At 42.8% G+C, this 17,948-nt stretch overlaps 1 protein-coding gene across 6 annotated transcripts in view; it reads left to right on the top strand.

The window, feature by feature from the left end:
* clasp2 (cytoplasmic linker associated protein 2) overlaps positions 1 to 17,948 on the top strand; it is a 358,715-nt gene that overhangs the window by 40,242 nt on the left and 300,525 nt on the right. For all 6 annotated transcript variants that reach the window (XM_072252438.1, XM_072252433.1, XM_072252430.1 and 3 more), the window contains exon 4: positions 16,872 to 16,963. In XM_072252438.1, coding sequence (XP_072108539.1) covers positions 16,872 to 16,963 — 92 coding nt within the window. The remainder of the gene's footprint in view (positions 1 to 16,871; positions 16,964 to 17,948) is intronic.

The raw sequence follows: 17,948 nt of genomic DNA, 5'->3' as shown, positions 1-17,948 counted from the left end.
CACTGAGCCTTGCGGTACCCCACTAGTCACCGCCTGCCATTCTGAAAAGGTCCCGTTTATTCCCACTCTTTGCTTCCTGTCTGCTAACCAACTCTCCATCCACACCAATACCTTACCCCCAATACCGTGTGCTTTAAGTTTGCACGCTAATCTCCTGTGTGGTACCTTGTCAAAAGCCTTCTGAAAATCCAAATATACCACATCCACTGGTTCTCCCCTATCCACTTTACTAGATACATCCTCAAAAAATTCTATGAGATTCGTCAGACATGATTTTCCTTTCACAAAACCATGCTGACTTTGTCCGATCATTTCACCACTTTCCAAATGTGCTGTTATCACATCCTTGATAACTGACTCCAGCAGTTTCCCCACCACCGACGTTAGGCTAACCGGTCTATAATTCCCCGGTTTCTCTCTCCCTCCTTTTTTAAAAAGTGGAGTTACATTAGCCACCCTCCAATCCTCAGGAACTAGTCCAGAATCTAACGAGTTTTGAAAAATTATCACTAATGCATCCACTATTTCTTAGGCTACTTCCTTAAGCACTCTGGGATGCAGACCATCTGGCCCTGGGGATTTATCTGCCTTCAATCCCTTCAGTTTACCTAACACCACTTCCCTACTAACATGTATTTCGCTCAGTTCCTCCATCTCACTGGACCCTCTGTCCCCTACTATTTCTGGAAGATTATTTATGTCCTCCTTAGTGAAGACAGAACCAAAGTAATTATTCAATTGGTCTGCCATGTCCTTGCTCCCCATAATCAACTCACCTGTTTCTGCCTGCAGGGGACCTACATCTGTCTTTACCAGTCTTTTCCTTTTTACATATCTATAAAAGCTTTTACAGTCCGTTTTTATGTTGCCTGCCAGTTTTCTCTCATAATCTTTTTTCCCCTTCCTAATTAAGCCCTTTGTCCTCCTCTGCTGAACTCTGAATTTCTCCCAGTCCTCAGGTGAGCCACTTTCTCTGGCTAATTTGTATGCTGCTTCTTTGGAATTGATACTATCCCTAATTTCTCTTGTCAGCCACGGGTGCACTACCTTCCTTGATTTATTCTTTTGCCAAACTGGGATGAACAATTGTTGTAGTTCATCCATGCAACCTTTAAATGCTTGCCATTGCATATCCACCGTCAATCCTTTAAGTGTCATTTGCTAGTCTATCTTAGCTAATTCACGTCTCATACCTTCAAAGTTACCCCTCTTTAAGTTCAGAACCTTTGTTTCTGAATTAACTATGTCACTCTCCATCTTAATGAAGAATTCCACCATATTATGGTCACTCTTACCCAAGGGGCCTCTCACGACAAGATTGCTAATTAACCCTTCCTCATTGCTCAAAACCCAGTCCAGAATAGCCTGCTCTCTAGTTGGTTCCTCGACATGTTGGTTCAAAAAACCATCCCGCATACATTCCAAGAAATCCTCTTCCTCAGCACCTTTACCAATTTGGTTCACCCAATCTACATGTAGATTGAAGTCACCCATTATAACTGTTGTTCCTTTATTGCACACATTTCTAATTTGCTGTTAAATACCATCTCCGACCTCACTACTACTGTTAGGTGGCCTGTACACAACTCCCACCAGCGTCTTCTGCCCCTTAGTGTTACGCAGCTCTACCCATATCGATTCCACATCTTCCCGGCTTATGTCCTTCCTTTCTATTGCGTTAATCTCTTCTTTAACCAGCAACGCCACCCCACCTCCCCTTCCTTCATGTCTATCCCTCCTGAATATTGAATATTCCTGAACGTTGAGCTCCCATCCCTGGTCACCCTGGAGCCATGTCTCTGTGATCCCAACTATATCATAATCATTAATAACAATCTGCACTTTCAATTCATCCACCTTATTACAAATGCTCCTTGCATTGACACACAAAGCCTTCAGGCGCTCTTTTACAACTCTCTTAGCCCTCATACAATTATGCTGAAAAGTGGCCCTTTTTAATGCTTGCCCTGGATTTGTCGGCCTGCCACTTTTACTTTTCTCCATAGTACTTTTTGTTTCTACCCTCACTTTACACCCCTCTGCCTCTCTGCACTGGTTTCCATCCCCCTGTAGTGAACTACCTCCTCACGCCTAGCCTCTTTAATTTGATTCCCACCCCCCAACCATTCTAGTTTAAAGTCACCTCAGTAGCCCCCGCTAATCTCCCTTCTGGGATACCTTTCATGAACAGCCCTCGTCAGGTCATGCCACAGCAACTCAATTGGATTAAGGTCTGGACCCTGACTTGGCCATTCCAAAACACCCATTTTCTTTTTTTTTTGTGTTGCAGATCATTCTCTTGTTGTATCATTCAACTTCTATTAAGCTTCAGGTGATGGACAGCTACCCTGATATTCTCCTGTAAAATAGCCTTGTTATAATTTTGAATTTATTGTTCCTTCAACGATTGCAAGCTGTCCAGGCCCTGAGGGAGCAAAGCGGCTCCAAACCATGATGCTCCTTCCACCATGCTTCATATTTGGGGTGAGGTTTTGTTGTTGGTGTGCAGTGTCCTTTTTCCTCCAGACATAGCTAATGGTGTGCATTTCTGCCAAAAAGTTCAACTTTTGTCTCACCTGTCCACGGGAAATTGTCCCAGAAGCATTGTAGAACATCCAGGTGGTCTTTTGAAAACTCCATGTGCAGCAATGTTTGTTTATTTGTTTTTGGAGAGCAGTGATTTCCTCCGTGGTGCTCTTCCGTGAGCAACATTCTTGTTCAAAGTTTTTCTTATAATAGGCACATGAGTGAAGACATTAGCAAGTTCCAGAGATTTCTGTGGGTCTTTAGCTGTTACACTCGGGTTCTCTTTCACTCCTTCAGCATTGCGTATTGTGCTCTTGGTATGATCTGTGCAGGATGTCCACTGCTAGACAGAGTAGCAACAGAACTGAGTTTCCTCCATTTGTAGGTAACTTCTCTTACTGTGGACTGATGAACACTCAGGTCTTCAGAAATGCTTTTGTAGCCTTTTTCCAGCTTCATGCATCTCTACAATTCTTCTTCTAAGGTCCTCAAAGTTGTTTTGATTGAGGCATGGTGCACGTAAACAGATCTTTCTTGAAAAGAGCAGGCTCTGTCAGTAACTTGACTTTGTATGTCTTTTTTATGTAGGGCAGGGCACCTCTACAACCCACACCTCCAATCTCATCTCATTGATTGGAACACCTGATTCCAAATAGCTTTTGTAGAAGGCAGTACCCCAGAGGTTCACATACTTTTTTTCATACCTAGACTGTGATTGTTTAAATGATCTACTCATTATTGATGAGAAGAAGGACAATTGTTTGTGTGTTATTAGTTTAGGCAGATTGTGTTTGTTTATTATTGTGATTTGGATGAAGATCAGACCATATTTTGAGTAATTTTTGCAGAAAACTGGGTAATTGCAGAGGGTTCACAAACTTTTTCTTTTAACTATGGACGATCCGTACACTGTTCCAAAAAACCCTCTTGAATTCACTCAAGCAATTCTATCCCATCTAAACCAGTTGTACTAAGGATGTTGTAGATTAACTTAAACAGACCAAGTTGATGTGGTTTCATAGTGAATTTGCTACAAGTATTTATTTTATTCTTTGTTGGTTTTGTAAACAATGTCAAATTTGATTATGTCTTGCACACAAATACAGATATGCTGAAGTGCAATGAAAAACATAATTATAGCACTATCAAAGGTAAATTGCATCAGATACACAACATTCACGAGAAAATATAAATTGTACCCAAATTTATCAAGGGAGAGCACAATTAAAACAAAATAAACGCAAGTCCATTGTAGTACAAAGCGGTCATGGTGTTGCTGTATAGAGTTGTTTTGGTTGGTGCAAGGACCAAATGATTGAAGGGAAGTGGCTGTTCCGGAACCTGGTGGTAACTACTCTTGTTCCTTGTGTATGACCTCCACTATACTTATTCCACTTCCTGTACTCTTGAGCAGCCTGTTGTCACGTTTGCCTTGTGTTGCTGATAAAACCATCACCCATACCCCAATACCCCAATCAATCCCCTTTTCCCTATTTGTAGCTTTTCAATATCAATTAGCTGGGTATACTTGATATGAACTGTAATTACTGTGTCATCACTTCCAGTTAATTGTGTGTTTTTATTTGTGGTGTGCTTAGCCTTTTCTGGTTCTGTTGCAAAGTATGTGTGCATTCTGATACACTGTATTAAACTTTAGTTTTACCATTTTGTCTTGAAGTAAGTTTTTAGTTGCTAATGCACCATTGTTCTTCATTTATTTCCTGTTTCACTCTTCTTAGCGTTATCCTGTTTGCTACTTTGTTCAATGGCCTTGGCTTTTTCCGTCGCCTGAAGTTTACTAGTGCCATAATTTGTGTTTCCTTAAGAAGTAAACAGAGGCCACTTTGGCTGAAATGTACGACAACCCACAGAGCAGTTCCCTGCTGATTTTCTCCTCCGCCCCGGAAACCTATTCTCCTTGTGTTGCTGTGAACTCTGCTGGGGCTCCATCAGCAGGCTAAACTCTTGAGGCAGTTTACATGGCCAGCCAGGATGTGAGAGGAAACCAAGCACCTGGGAGGAACCCCAGGATTAAACCTGGACTATTCCTCACCCCCCTTCCCCCACCGTCCCTGCCAACCAGTACCTGCAAAAACAAACTGGTTAATTTAGTACCTTTTTGTTCAATTTACCAGGGCACAACCATAGAAACCATAGAAAAACTACAGCACAGAAACAGGCCTTTTGGCCCTTCTTGGCTGTGCCGAACCATTTTCTACCTAGTCCTACTGACCTGCACACGGATCATATCCGTCCATACACCTCCCATCCATGTACCTGTCCAGTTCTGTGATGCCACTTTTAGGGAATTTTGTATCTGTGTTCCCAGATCCCTCTGTTCTATTGCACTCCTCAGTGCCTTACCATTAACCCTGTATGTTCTACCTTGGTTTGTCCTACCTAAGTGCAATACCTCACACTTGTCTGTATTAAACTCCATCTGCCATCTTTCAGCCCATTTTTACAGCTGGTCCAAGTCCCGCTGCAGGCTCTGAAAACCTTCCTCACTGTCCACTACACCTCCAATCTTTGTATCATCTGCAAATTTGCTAATCCAATTTACCACATTATCATCCAGATCATTGATAGAGATGTCAAATAACAATGGACCCAGCACTGATCCCTGTGGCACACCACTAGTCGCAGGCCTCCACTCTGAGAAGCAATCCTCCACTACCACTCTTTGGCTTCTTCCATTGAGCCAATATCTAATCCAATATACCACCTCTCCATGTATACCTAGCGACTGAATCTTCCTAACTAACCTCCCATGCGGGACCTTGTCAAAGGCCTTACTGAAGTCCATGTGGACAACATCCACTGCCTTCCCTTCATCCACTCTCCTGGTAACCTCCTCGAAAAACTCCAATAGATTGGTCAAACATGACCTACTACGCACAAAGCCATGTTGACTCTCCCTAATAAGTCCCTGTCTGTCCAAATGCTTGTAGATTCTGTCCCTTAGTATTCCCTCCAATAACTTACCCACTACTGACGTCAAATTTACCGGCCTATAATTTCCCGGATTACTTTTCGATCCTTTTTTAAACAACGGAACAACATAAACCATTCTCCAATCCTCTGGCACCTCACCCGTAGACACCGACGTTTTAAATATATCTGCAAGGCCCCTGCAATTTCAACACTAGTCTCCTTCAAGGTCTGAGGGAATACCCTGTCAGGTCCTGGGGATTTATCCACTTTAATTTGCCTCAAGATAGCAAGCACCTGCTCCTTTTCAATCTGTACAGTTTCCATGATCTCACTACTTGTTTCCCTTAATTCCATAGATTCATGCCAGTTTCCTTAGTAAATACAGACGCAGAAAACCCATTTAAGATCTCCCCATTTTCTTTTGGTTCCGCGCATAGCCGACCACCATGATCTTCAAGAGGACCAATTTTGTCCCTTACAATCCTTTTACTCTTAATATACCTGTAAAAGCTGTTTGGATTATCCTTCACTTTGACTGCCAAGGCAACCTCATGTCTTTTAGCCCTCCTGATTTCCTCCTTAAGTATTTTCTTGCACTTTTTATATTCCTCAAGCACCTTATTTACTCCGTTTCCTATACATGTCTTACAACTCTCTCTTCTTTATCAGAGTTGCAATATCCCTTGAGAACCAAGGTTCCTTATTCCTATTCACTTTGCCTTTATGGCAAAATGAAATTCAGATACATGATCAAATGTGATCTTTTTGAATGGTGGAGCAGGTGCGAGGGGCTGAGTGGTGTAATCTTGCTTTTACTTATTTCTCTAATTTCCCTGTGACATAAAAGGTGGCTATTCAGTCTGAGTTGATGCTGGCTGTCAGAGCAGTCCTCAATCGGATTGCCCACAGAGGTCAAAGTCGTAATCAGGTCAATTGAGCTGTGAGGCAGCAACACTACTGTATGCCTAATTGGTGCAGGCCATTTTGTCCATCTCGGCTCCCAAGGGAGGCATATCTTCGCTTCCATTGCTCTTAACCTTTACTCACAGTTGCCCACCAATTATTGTGTTCTTATGCAAATCTTTAAAGTCATAGAGTACTACAGCATAGAAACAGGTTGTGTTGGCCCATCGAGTTCATAGTGAACTATTAATTTGCCTGGTCTGATCGACCTGCACTCGGACCATAGCGCTTCATATCCTTCCTCATCATGTAGAGTTATTTCAATCATGGTTTTAGTTACTTGCACTCTTTTTAATAGATGGCCAAATTTCAATACAGTAATTGTTCTAATTTACATAGATTTTCAAAATCTTAATGTCAGATAAATTTTAAAATGGCTACCCAGCTTTTACAGTTGAAGTTGCTGGTGGTGGTTTGCCAGTTGCCAGTACTTTGAGGGTAAATTGAGGGACATGGCAACTGTGTTATGTATCTAGATCAGGTAGAGGCACGGAGAGAATTAGAACAGAGAATACTGACAGGAACATGTGCGTCAGCAGCATCCTGATTTTTAACGTATTGAAACTTGACCAAATGTTTAATATTTTCTGTAATGTATACGAGTGTGAGCACGTGGCCAAGTGGCTAAGGCATTGGACTAGCTACCTGAAGGTCGTGAGTTCAAGCCCCAGCTGAGGGAACGTGTTGTGTCCTTGAGCAAGGCACTTAATCACACATTGCTTTGCGACGACACTGGTGCCAAGCTGTATGGGTCCTAATGCCCTTCCCTTGGACAACATCGGTGGCGTGGAGAGGGGAGACTTGCAGCATGGGCAACTGCTGGTCTTCCATACAACCTTGCCCAGGCCTGCGCCCCAGAGAGTGAAGACTTTCCAGGCGCAGATCCATGGTCTCGCAAGACTAACGAATGCCTTTATAATATATAAGAACTATTGGAGAGAGAGGCCTGAGGCACAAAGTAACATAGAACATGGAACATGAGAAAGTCTGCAGATGCTGGAAATCCAAAGCAACACACACAAAATGCTGGAGGAATTCAGCAGGTCAGACAAAATCTGTGGAAATAAACAGTTGATATTTAGGCAGAGACCCTTCATTGGGACTGGAAAGGAAAGGGGAAGACACCAGAATAAAAAGGTTGGGGAAGAGGAGGGGGAAGGAGGATAGCTGGGTAATAGGTGAAGCTAGGTGGAGAGGAAGGAATCTGAGAGGAGAGTAGATAAGGAAGTGGGGGGGACCCAGGTGGAAGACATAGAAATCCAGAGTGAGGAATGGAAGAAGAGGGAAGGTTATGACATAAAGCAGTATGTCATGATGTTATTTGGTTCATGATATTGCAATCTACTGAGATCAATCTAACCCTTCCCTTCTACATAGCTGACATTTTTCTTTAATTGATGTGCCTATCTGAGAGTTTCTTAAATACTCCTAATGTATCTGCCTCTACTACCGCCACCACCCTGGCAGTGTATTTCATTCACTTATCACTGTCTGCATTTAAAACAAAAGGACCCATCTCAAACATTCTTCCCTCTTCTCTCTCCCACCGCCCCCCCCCCATACCTTCCTCCAATCATCTTAAAATTATGTTCTTTGATATAAGTCATTGCCACCCTGGGAAAAGGGCATTGGCTGTGCTCTCAATCTATGTTGCTTATATTCGATAGATCTCTATCAAATATCCTCTAATCCTCTTTTGCTTCAAAGACAAAATCACAAGCCCACTCCTCATGACATGTTTTCTAATCCAGCAGTATCATGGCAAATAACCTCTGCAACCTCTCTAAAGCTTCCTATAATGGAGTGACCAGAACTGAACACAATACTTAATGTAGGGTCTAACCAGAGTTTTATGGAGCTGCAATCTTATTTGTGCCTCTTGAATGTAATCCTCTGAGTAATGAAGGCCAACACCACAGGTCTTAACAATCCTATCAATTTGCACGGCAACATTGAGTCTGTGGACATGGGACCCAAGATACCTCTGTTCCTCAACACTGTATGAATCCTGCCATTAACTTTATACCCTGCCATCCAGTTTGACCTTCCAAGGTGTATCGCTTCACATATTTCTGGATTGAACTCCATCTGCTACTTCTCAGCAAAGCTCTGAATCCTGTCAATGTCCTGTTGTAACCTATGACAACCTTACTGGGTCGACCATGGATGTTGCGTCCCAGCAATCTACACGATGTGCAAGTCAGTACAAGCTGCTGATGAATCCAAAGAAATGGCAGAGATCAGTACTGTTTGACACCAGCAGCATTGGAGGAGTTGTCACTCGGTGTTGAACTCAATATGGGGCTATCTTTAAAGACTCCAGCTCTGAATTTTTCCTTGGGGTTTACTCCCAAAGCCTTCCCCATGAGTGGGTATTGCTGCAAGTAGCAGAGAATTGAGATCAGGGCTGATGAGTCCGATTTCCCCGAAGTGACTGGTTTTAAGGCTTCTGTAACCTGCTTTTGCCCCTTTCCCAGTCAGTAGAAAGGGTTTCACCAGACTTTGTAGCGAAGCCACATGTAAAGATCAGGAGCTGGACTTAGGCTATTTGAATTGCACACCACTGGGAGCATTTAGTACATAGTGGGAGCTTATGCCTATTACCACTCCCAGCTATAACAACCTTAAGGAACCAGTCTGCTACGCTATCCACACTACTACCAACCTTTTGTCATTTAGTAAACTTGCCCTTCTACTGCCACTCACCCTTCTACTTCCTTATCTTAAGTCACTAATAAAATTCACAAAGAGCAGCAGCCCAAGAACAGGTTCCTGTGAAACAACACTGATCATAGACATCCACGTAGAAAATGCTCCATTTACTACCACCCTCTACTTTCTGTAGGCAAGCCAATTCTGAATCCATGTGGCCAAGTTTTCCTGGATCTCATGGCTCCTGACTTTCTGAATGAGACCCTAACATATAGAACCTTGTCAAACACCATCAGGCCTATGGTGTGTTGGCCTGTGTTTGTCAGGAAAATGAATTCAATACACACCACATTCACCACTCTGCCTTCTTCAATTTGTTTTATCATTTCCTTGTAAAAAGTCAGTCAGGCTTGTTAGGTTCAACCTGCCCTTCACAAAACCATGCTGATTATCCCTAATCAGACTACACTTCTCCAGACACTCGTAAAAACTTGTAAGAATCCTTTCCAATAGTTTTCCCACCACTGATATAAGGTTCACTAGTTTATAATGCCCAGAATTATCCTTATTAATTTGAACAAAGGAATAGCATTTGCAACCCTTGGTCTTTTGAATTACTACTGTGGCCAGGAGACCAACGGAGTATACAAAAATCAGCACCAAGGGTGCAGCAATCTCCTCCCTCACTCCAGACACTCGTAAAAACACACATGGAGTGTATCCCATCCAGCCCTAGTGATTTGTTTATCCTGAAATGTCCAGAAAAATAGCCTCGGCCTGTAACATTAACTGTTTATTCCCCTGATGAGTTCCTCCAGCATTTTGTGTGCGTTGTACTGGATTTCCAGCATCTGCCAAATTTCTTGTGTTTATGACTTATTTGTCCTAATGATTTTCAGAAGGTACAACACGACCTCTTTTTTTTTTTTAATTCCAACATGTTCTAACACTTAATCTTGTTTTATACTATTCTTGCAAACGTCAAGGTTCCTCTCACTGGTAAATAGTGAAGCAATGTATTTATTAAGGCCCTCCCCTACTTCTCCAATTCCAAGCACATTTCCTCTTTTATCCTAGATTGCTCCTACCCTTGCTTCAGTCATTCTGCTCTTCACATGTGCAGAACACCATTTTCAATCATAGAAATGTAGAAAACCTACAGCATGATACAGGCCTTTAGGCCCACAAAGCTGTGCCAAACATGTCCTTACCTTAAAAATTACCTAGGGTTACCCATAGCCCTCTATTTTTCTAAGCTCCGTGTACCTATCCAGGAGTCTCTTAAAAGACCCTATCGTATCTGCCTCCACCACCATCGTCGGCAGCCCATCCTAAGCACTCACCACTCTCTGCGTAAAATCTTACCCCGACATCTCTTCTGTACCTACTTCCAAGCACCTTAAAACTATGCCCTCTTGTGCTAGCCATTTCAGCCCTGGGAAAAAGCCTCTGACTATCCACACGATCAATGCCTCTCATCATCATCTACGCCTCTATCAGGTCACCTCTCATCCTCCGTTGCTCCAAGGGGAAAAGGTCACTCAACCTATTCTCATAAGGCATGCTCCCCAATCCAGGCAACATCCTTGTAAATCTCCTCTGCACCCTTTCTGTGGCTTCCACCTCCTTCCTGTAGTGAGGTGATCATAACTGAGCACGGTACTCCAAGTGGGTCTGACCAGGACTCCTGGCATTCAGTTTTCTTTTTGTTTTATTTTATTGAGATACAGTGTGGAACAGGCTCTTCCAGCCCTTTGAGCTGCGCTGCTCAGCAACCCCCAATTTAATCCTAGCCTAGTCATGGGACAATTTACAATAACCAATTAGCACGTCTTTGGACTGTGGGAGGAAACCAGAGCACCCGGAGGTCACAGGCTGAACGTACACACTCCTTGCAAACGGGTAGGAATTGAAGCCAGTTCAGGTCGCTGGTACTGTAAAGTGTTGTGCTGTCCCAATTAACATTAACAAACTTGTTTAAAATTTTACTACACTGAATTCTCTCATTAGCAATTTGTTAAATTGTCCTTTGTTTAATTTCATACTGTGCAGTTGGGCTGAGGTGAAAACCGGTGCATTTTTCCTTTTATCAATTCACACACTTAGGTGATTATTAATTTTATTTCACATAAAACTGTTCCCCATCACCAGTATTAACCTGAGTGAATTTGCTTCATTTATCTTTGCATTACTTTCCGAGCAAAGTTTTCTATACTCTGGTGCAGTCCTGTATCTAAGGGCAGTTAAAGATTATGGGCTTCTGGTCCTCAATTACCTTAGTTGCATTCTTCTTGACCTGCCAACTTGAATTTCAAGGACAGCAAATATATTTCTTTTTGATATTAATCTTTAACGTTTGTAGCATCTCAGCCATCCCTGTTATTGATGGTAGACATGGGAGTTCTGAATATTTCTATGGATCCTAATAAAACATAGAACTGTGAATGTCAGGGCCTGAAAGAGTGTTATTGAACAGGGAGACCTTGGGTTACAAATAAATAGTTCCCCAAAAATGGCTACCCGAATAGGTGGATGAAGAAGACACATACATGCTTGCTTTCATCATATATGACATTGAGTAGAAGAGTTGGGACATGATAAGGCAATAAGGTTAGGAGCGGAGTTAGGAAATTTGGCCTATCAAGTCTGCTTTGACATTTCATGTCTGGATCCGTTTTCCCTTTCAGCCCCAGTCTCCTGCCTTCTCTCTGCATCCATTCATGCCCTGACTAATCAAGAATCTATCTATTTCTGCCTTAAATATACCCAATGACTTGGCCTCCACAACCACCTGTGACTCACCGCTCTCTGGCTAAAGAAATTCCTCCTCGCCGCTCTCTGGCTAAAGAAATTCCTCCTTGTCTCCGTTCTAAATGGACGTCCCTCTATTCTGAGGCTGTGACCTCTGGTCTTAGATTCCCTCACCATAGGAAACATCCTCTCGGCATCCACTCTGTTGAGGCTTTTCAACATTCAAGAGGTTTTGATGAGAATCCCCCCTCATTCTTCTGAATTCCAGCGAGTACAAGCCGAGAGCCATTAAATGCTCCTCATGTGATATGCCTTTCAGTCCTGGAATCATTTTCATGAACCTCCTTTGAAATGTCTCCAATATCAGCATATCCTTTCTTACATAAGGGGCCCAAAACTGCTCACGATACTCCAAATGAGGCCTCATGTTATGGTTGTACAAAATGTTGGTAAGACTTCACTTGGAATATCATGTGCAGTTCTGATCACCACACTATAGGAGGGATGTGATTAAGTTTGAGATGGTGCATAGAAAGTTCTCAAGGGCTTTGCTGAGACTAATATAAGACTATAAGACCATAAGACAAAGGAGCAGAAGTAGGCCATTCGGCCCATCGAGTCTGCTCTGCCATTTTATCATGAGTTGATCTATTTTATCCTATTTAGTCCCACTGCCCCGCCTTCTCACCATAACCTTTGATGCCCTGGCTGCTCAGATACCTATCAATCTCTGCCTTAAATACATCCAATGACTTGGCCTCCACTGCTTTAGATTCACCACCCTCTGACTAAAAAAATTTTTTCACATTTCTGTTCTGAATGGGTGCCCTTCAATCCTGAAGTCATGCCCTCTCGTACTAGACTCCCCAATCATGGGAAACAACTTTGCCACATCCACTCTGTCCATGCCTTTTAACATTAGAAATGTTTCTATGAGGTCTCCCCTCATTCTTCTAAACTCCAAGGAATACAGTCCAAGAGCGGACAAATGTTCCTCATCTGTTAACCCTCTCATTCCTGGAATCATTCTAGTGAATCTTCTCTGTACCCTCTCCAACGTCAGCACATCCTTTCTTAAATAAGGAGACCAAAACTGCCCACAGTACTCCAAGTGAGGTCTCACCAGCGCCTTATAGAGCCTCAACATCACATCCCTGCTCCTATACTCTATTCCTCTAGAAACGAATGCCAACATTGCATTCACCTTCTTCACTACTGACTCAACCTGGAGGTTAACTTTAAGGGAATCCTGTACGAGGACTCCCAAGTCCCGTTGCATCTCAGAACTTTGAATTCTTTCCCCATTTAAATAATAGTCTGCCCGTTTATTTTTTCTGCCAAAGTGCATAACCATACACTTTCCAACATTGTACTTCATTTGCCACTTCTCTGCCCATTCTTCCAATCTATCCAAGTCTCTCTGCAGACTCTCCGTTTCCTCAGCACTACTGACCCCTCCACCTATCTTCGTATCGTCAGCAAACTTAGCCACAAAGCCCTCTATTCCATAATCCAAATCATTGATGTACAATGTAAAAAGAAGCGGCCCCAACACTGATCCTTGTGGAACACCACTGGTAACCGGCAGCCAACCAGAATAGGATCCCTTTATTCCCACTCTCTGTTTCCTGCCAATCAGCCAACGGTCTATCCACGTATGTAACTTTCCTGTAATTCCATGGGCTTTTATCTTGTTAAGCAGCCTCGTGTGGCACCTTGTCAAAGGCCTTCTGAAAATCCAAATATACAACATCCACTGCATCTCCCTTGTCTAGCCTACTGGTAATTTCCTCAAAAAATTGTAATAGGTTTGTCAGGCAGGATTTTCCTTTAAGGAATCCATGCTGAGTTCTGCCTATCTTGTCATATGCCTCCAGGTACTCTGTAACCTCATCCTTGACAATCGACTCCAACAACTTCCCAACCACCGACGTCAAGCTAACAGGTCTATAATTTCCTTTTTGCTTCCTTACCCACTTCTTAAATAGCGGAGTGACATTTGCAATCTTCCAGTCCTCCGGAACCATGCCAGAATCTATCAACTTTTGAAAGATCATCGCTAATGCCTCCGCAATCTCCACAGCTACTTCTTTCAGAACACGAGGGTGCATTCCATCTGGTCCAGGAGATTTATCGACCTTTAGCCTATTCGGCTTCCTGAGTACTTTCTCTGTCGTAATTGTGACTGCGCACACTTCTCTTCCCTGCCACCCTTGAGTGTCCGGTATCCTGCTGTCTTCCTCAGTGAAGACTGATGCAAAATACTTGTTCAGTTCCTCTGCCATCTCCTCATCTCCCATTACAATTTCTCCAGTATCATTTTCTATCGGTCCTATATCTACTCTCACCTGTCTTTTACTCTTTATATACTTGAAAAAGCTTTTAGTATCCTCTTCGATATTATTTGCTAGTTTCCTTTCATAGTTAATCTTTTCTCTCTTAATGACCTTCTTGGTTTCCTTTTGTAAGGTTTTAAAGACTTCCCAATCCTCTGTCTTCCCACTAATTTTTGCTTCCTTGTATGCCCTCTCCTTAGCTTTAACTTTGGCTTTGACTTCTCTTGTCAACCACGGTTGCATCTTTTTTCCACTCGAAAATTTCTTTTTTTTTGGAATATACCTGTCTTGCACATTCCTCATTTCCCGCATAAACTCCAGCCACTGCTGCTCTGCCGTCTTTCCCGCCAGTGTCTCTTTCCAGTCAACTTTGGCCAGTTCCTCTCTCATGCCACTGTAGTTTCCTTTACTCCACTGAAACACCGACACATCAGATTTCGACTTCTCTTTTTCTAATTTCACAGTGAACTCAATCATGTTATGATCAGTGCCTCCTAAGGGTTCCTTCATCTCAATCGCTCCAATCACCTCCGGTTCATTACACAATACCCAATCCAGTACAGCCGATCCCCTAGTGGGCTCAACAACAAGCTGTTCTAAAAAGCCATCTCGCAGACATTCTACAAATTCTCTCTCTTGAGATCCAGTGCCGACCTGATTTTTCCAATCTACTCGCATCTTAAAATCCCCCACAATTATCATAACACTGCCCTTCTGACAAGCCTTTTGTATTTCCAGTTGTAATTTGTAGTCCACATCCCTGCAGCTGTTTGGAGGCCTATAAATAACTGCCATCAGGGTCCTTTTACCCCTGCTATTCCTTATCTCAACCCATAAAGATTCTGCACCTTCCGATCCTATATCACCTCTTTCTAATGATTTAATATCATTTCTTACCAATAAAGCCACACCTCCCCCTCTGCCTACCTTCCTATCTTTCCGATACACCGTGTATCCTTGGACGTTCAGCTCCCAGAGACATGCATCCTTTAGCCAGGTCTCAGTGATGGCCACAATATCATAGCTGCCAATCTGTAGCTGTACAACAAGATCATCCACCTTATTTCTTATGCTGCGTGCATTTAAGTACAACACCTTAAGACCAGTATTTGATACTTTTTGCTTTGATTTCACTGCAACTTTATTGCATTGCAACTCATCCCAATGGCTACACATTTGCCCCATCACCTGCCTGTCTTTCCTGACATCTTTACTGCTCACTATCTTAGATTTATTTCTGTTTTCCCCTTCCTCCGCTCTATCATTCCGGTTCCCATCCCCCTGCCAAATTAGTTTAAACCCTCCCAAATTAGTTTAAGCTCTATTAAACTTTCCCGCCAGGATATTGGTCTCCCTCGGGTTCAGGTGTAACCTGTCCTTTTTGAACAGGTCATACTTCCCCCAGAAGAGATCCCAATTATCCAAGAATCTGAAGCCCTGCCCCCTACACCAGTCTCTCAGCCAGGCATTCATCTGCCTGATCCGACTACTCTTGCCCTCGCTAGCACGTGGCACAGGTAGCAATCCCAAGATTACTACTCTGGAGGTCCTGCTTCTCAGCTTCCTTCCTAACTCCTGGAAATCTCTCTTCAGGACCTCCTCCTTTGTCCTATCTATGTCATTGGTACCAACATGTACCAAGACAACTGACTGCTCACCCTCCCCCTTTAGAATATTCAGGACCTGATCCGAGACATCCCGTACCCTGGCACCTGGGAGATAACACACCATGCGGGTATCTCTGTCAGGCTCACAGAATCTCCTGTCTGTTCCCCTGACTATGGAATCCCCCACAACTACCGCATTTCTCTTCACCCTCCTTCTCTCCTGCACAACAGCGCCAAGCTCAGTGCCAGAGACCCAGTCACCATGGGCGTCCCCCGTCAGGTCATTCCCCTCAACAGCATCCAGAACAAGATATTTGTTGCTGAGGGGGACAGCCACAGGGGTGCTCTCCACTATCTGGGCATTTCCCTTCCCTCTCTTGACAGTGACCCAGTGTTCTGACTCCTGTAGCCTAGGGATGACTAGGCTATATGAGAGACTGCATAGGATAGGACCTATCCTTGGAGTGAAGCAGGCTGAGCGGGAACATTATCGATATAGGTAAAGTACGTAGTCTTTTTTCTCCCCCAGAATGGGATTAAAAATGGGCAAAACTAGTGGGCATGGGTTTGAGTTGAGTGGGGAAAGATTTAAAGGGGACCTGAGAGACCAGTCTTTCACAGGAAGAAGTGTGGTGAGAATATGGAATAAGCTGTCACATGAAGTGGTAAAGGTGGTACAATTACAAAGTTTAAAAGACATTTGGACAGGTACATGGATCAGAAAGCTTTAGAGGGATATGGACCAAATATAAGGAAGATGCCTTCAACAGCCTGGATAAATTGGACTGTAGGGCCTGTTTTCACACTGAGGCGCTGATTCTTATTAACTCAATTAGCCTGGTTTAATTTTACTAGCATCTGAATTATTCCTATATTCCCTTTTTATTGTAATTCCATTTGTTGCTCTAATTCTGAAAATAAGATGAATATTAATCGGTCCTATGAAGATGCTCTTTTTTTCCATCTCAAACATATGAAATATTGGGTACAAAAGGGATGAACTAATCAATAAGGTTATGAGGTCTGTTTACAAACGAAGCGGCATGATATTCAAAAATACTTTCTTGATGCCCATGTAAAATTGTAATCAACTCTTTTTCAGTATGTTTGGGAGCGATTAACATCAGGGTTTAAACACAAGAACTTTCGAACTCGTGAAGCAGTCTGTCTATGTCTCGTTACCACACTCAACACGTAAGTCAGCATCCTTGTTTTGCTTAATTTCTTCAACTGTCAACACAAATAAAGTTAAACTACAGCTTTTTAAAGGACTACAACTAAATTTCCTCACATACAATTGCAAGAAAAAGTTTGTGAACCCATTACAATTATCTGGTTTTCTGCATTAATTACTCATAAAATGTGGTCTGATCTTCATCTCTAAGTCACAGTCTGTCCAAGGTATAAAACACAAAAATTGTACTTAACATGAATTAAGTACTTAACACATTGTTTAATCATTCACAGTCCACGCTGGCAAAACTGTGAACCCTTGTATAATAACTGGTAGAACCTCCTTTAGCAACAATAACCTCCAAGTGTTTTCTGTAGCTGCTGATCAGACTTGCACAATGGCGAGGAGGAACTTTAGACCATTCCTTCATACAGGTGACGGACCGCTACCCTGACATTCTCCTGTAAAATGTCTTGATACAGTTTTGAATTCATTGTTCCCTCAACGATTGTAAGCTGTTCAGGCCCTAAGACAACAAATCAGCCCCAAACCATGATGCTCCTTCTACTGTGCTTCACATTTGGGATGAGATTTTGGTGTTGGTGTGCAGTGCTCTTTTTCCTCCAAACATAGCTAGCAGTGTGCATTCTACCAGAAAGTTCAACTTTTGTCTCATCTGTCCACAGAACGTTGTTCCAGTGGTCATTGCAAACTTGAAATCTGCAGTAGTGTTTTTTTGGAGAGCAGTAGTTTCCTCTGTGGTGTCCTTCCATAAACATCATGGAATTTAGAAGGATGAGAGGGGATCTGATTGAAACATATAAGATTATTAAGGGATTGGACACGCTAGAGGCAGGAAACATGTTCCCGATGTTGGGGGAGTCCAGAACCAGAGGCCACAGTTTAAGAATAAGGGGTAGACAATTTAGAAAGGAGTTGAGGAAAAACTCTTTCACACAGAGGGTTGTGGTTTTGTGGAATGCTCTGCCTCAGAAGGCAGTGGAG

This window comes from Mobula birostris, chromosome 1, assembly GCF_030028105.1.
Source record: "Mobula birostris isolate sMobBir1 chromosome 1, sMobBir1.hap1, whole genome shotgun sequence".
Lineage (NCBI taxonomy): Eukaryota > Metazoa > Chordata > Chondrichthyes > Myliobatiformes > Myliobatidae > Mobula > Mobula birostris.
This window is presented reverse-complemented; position numbering and strand designations above follow the sequence as displayed.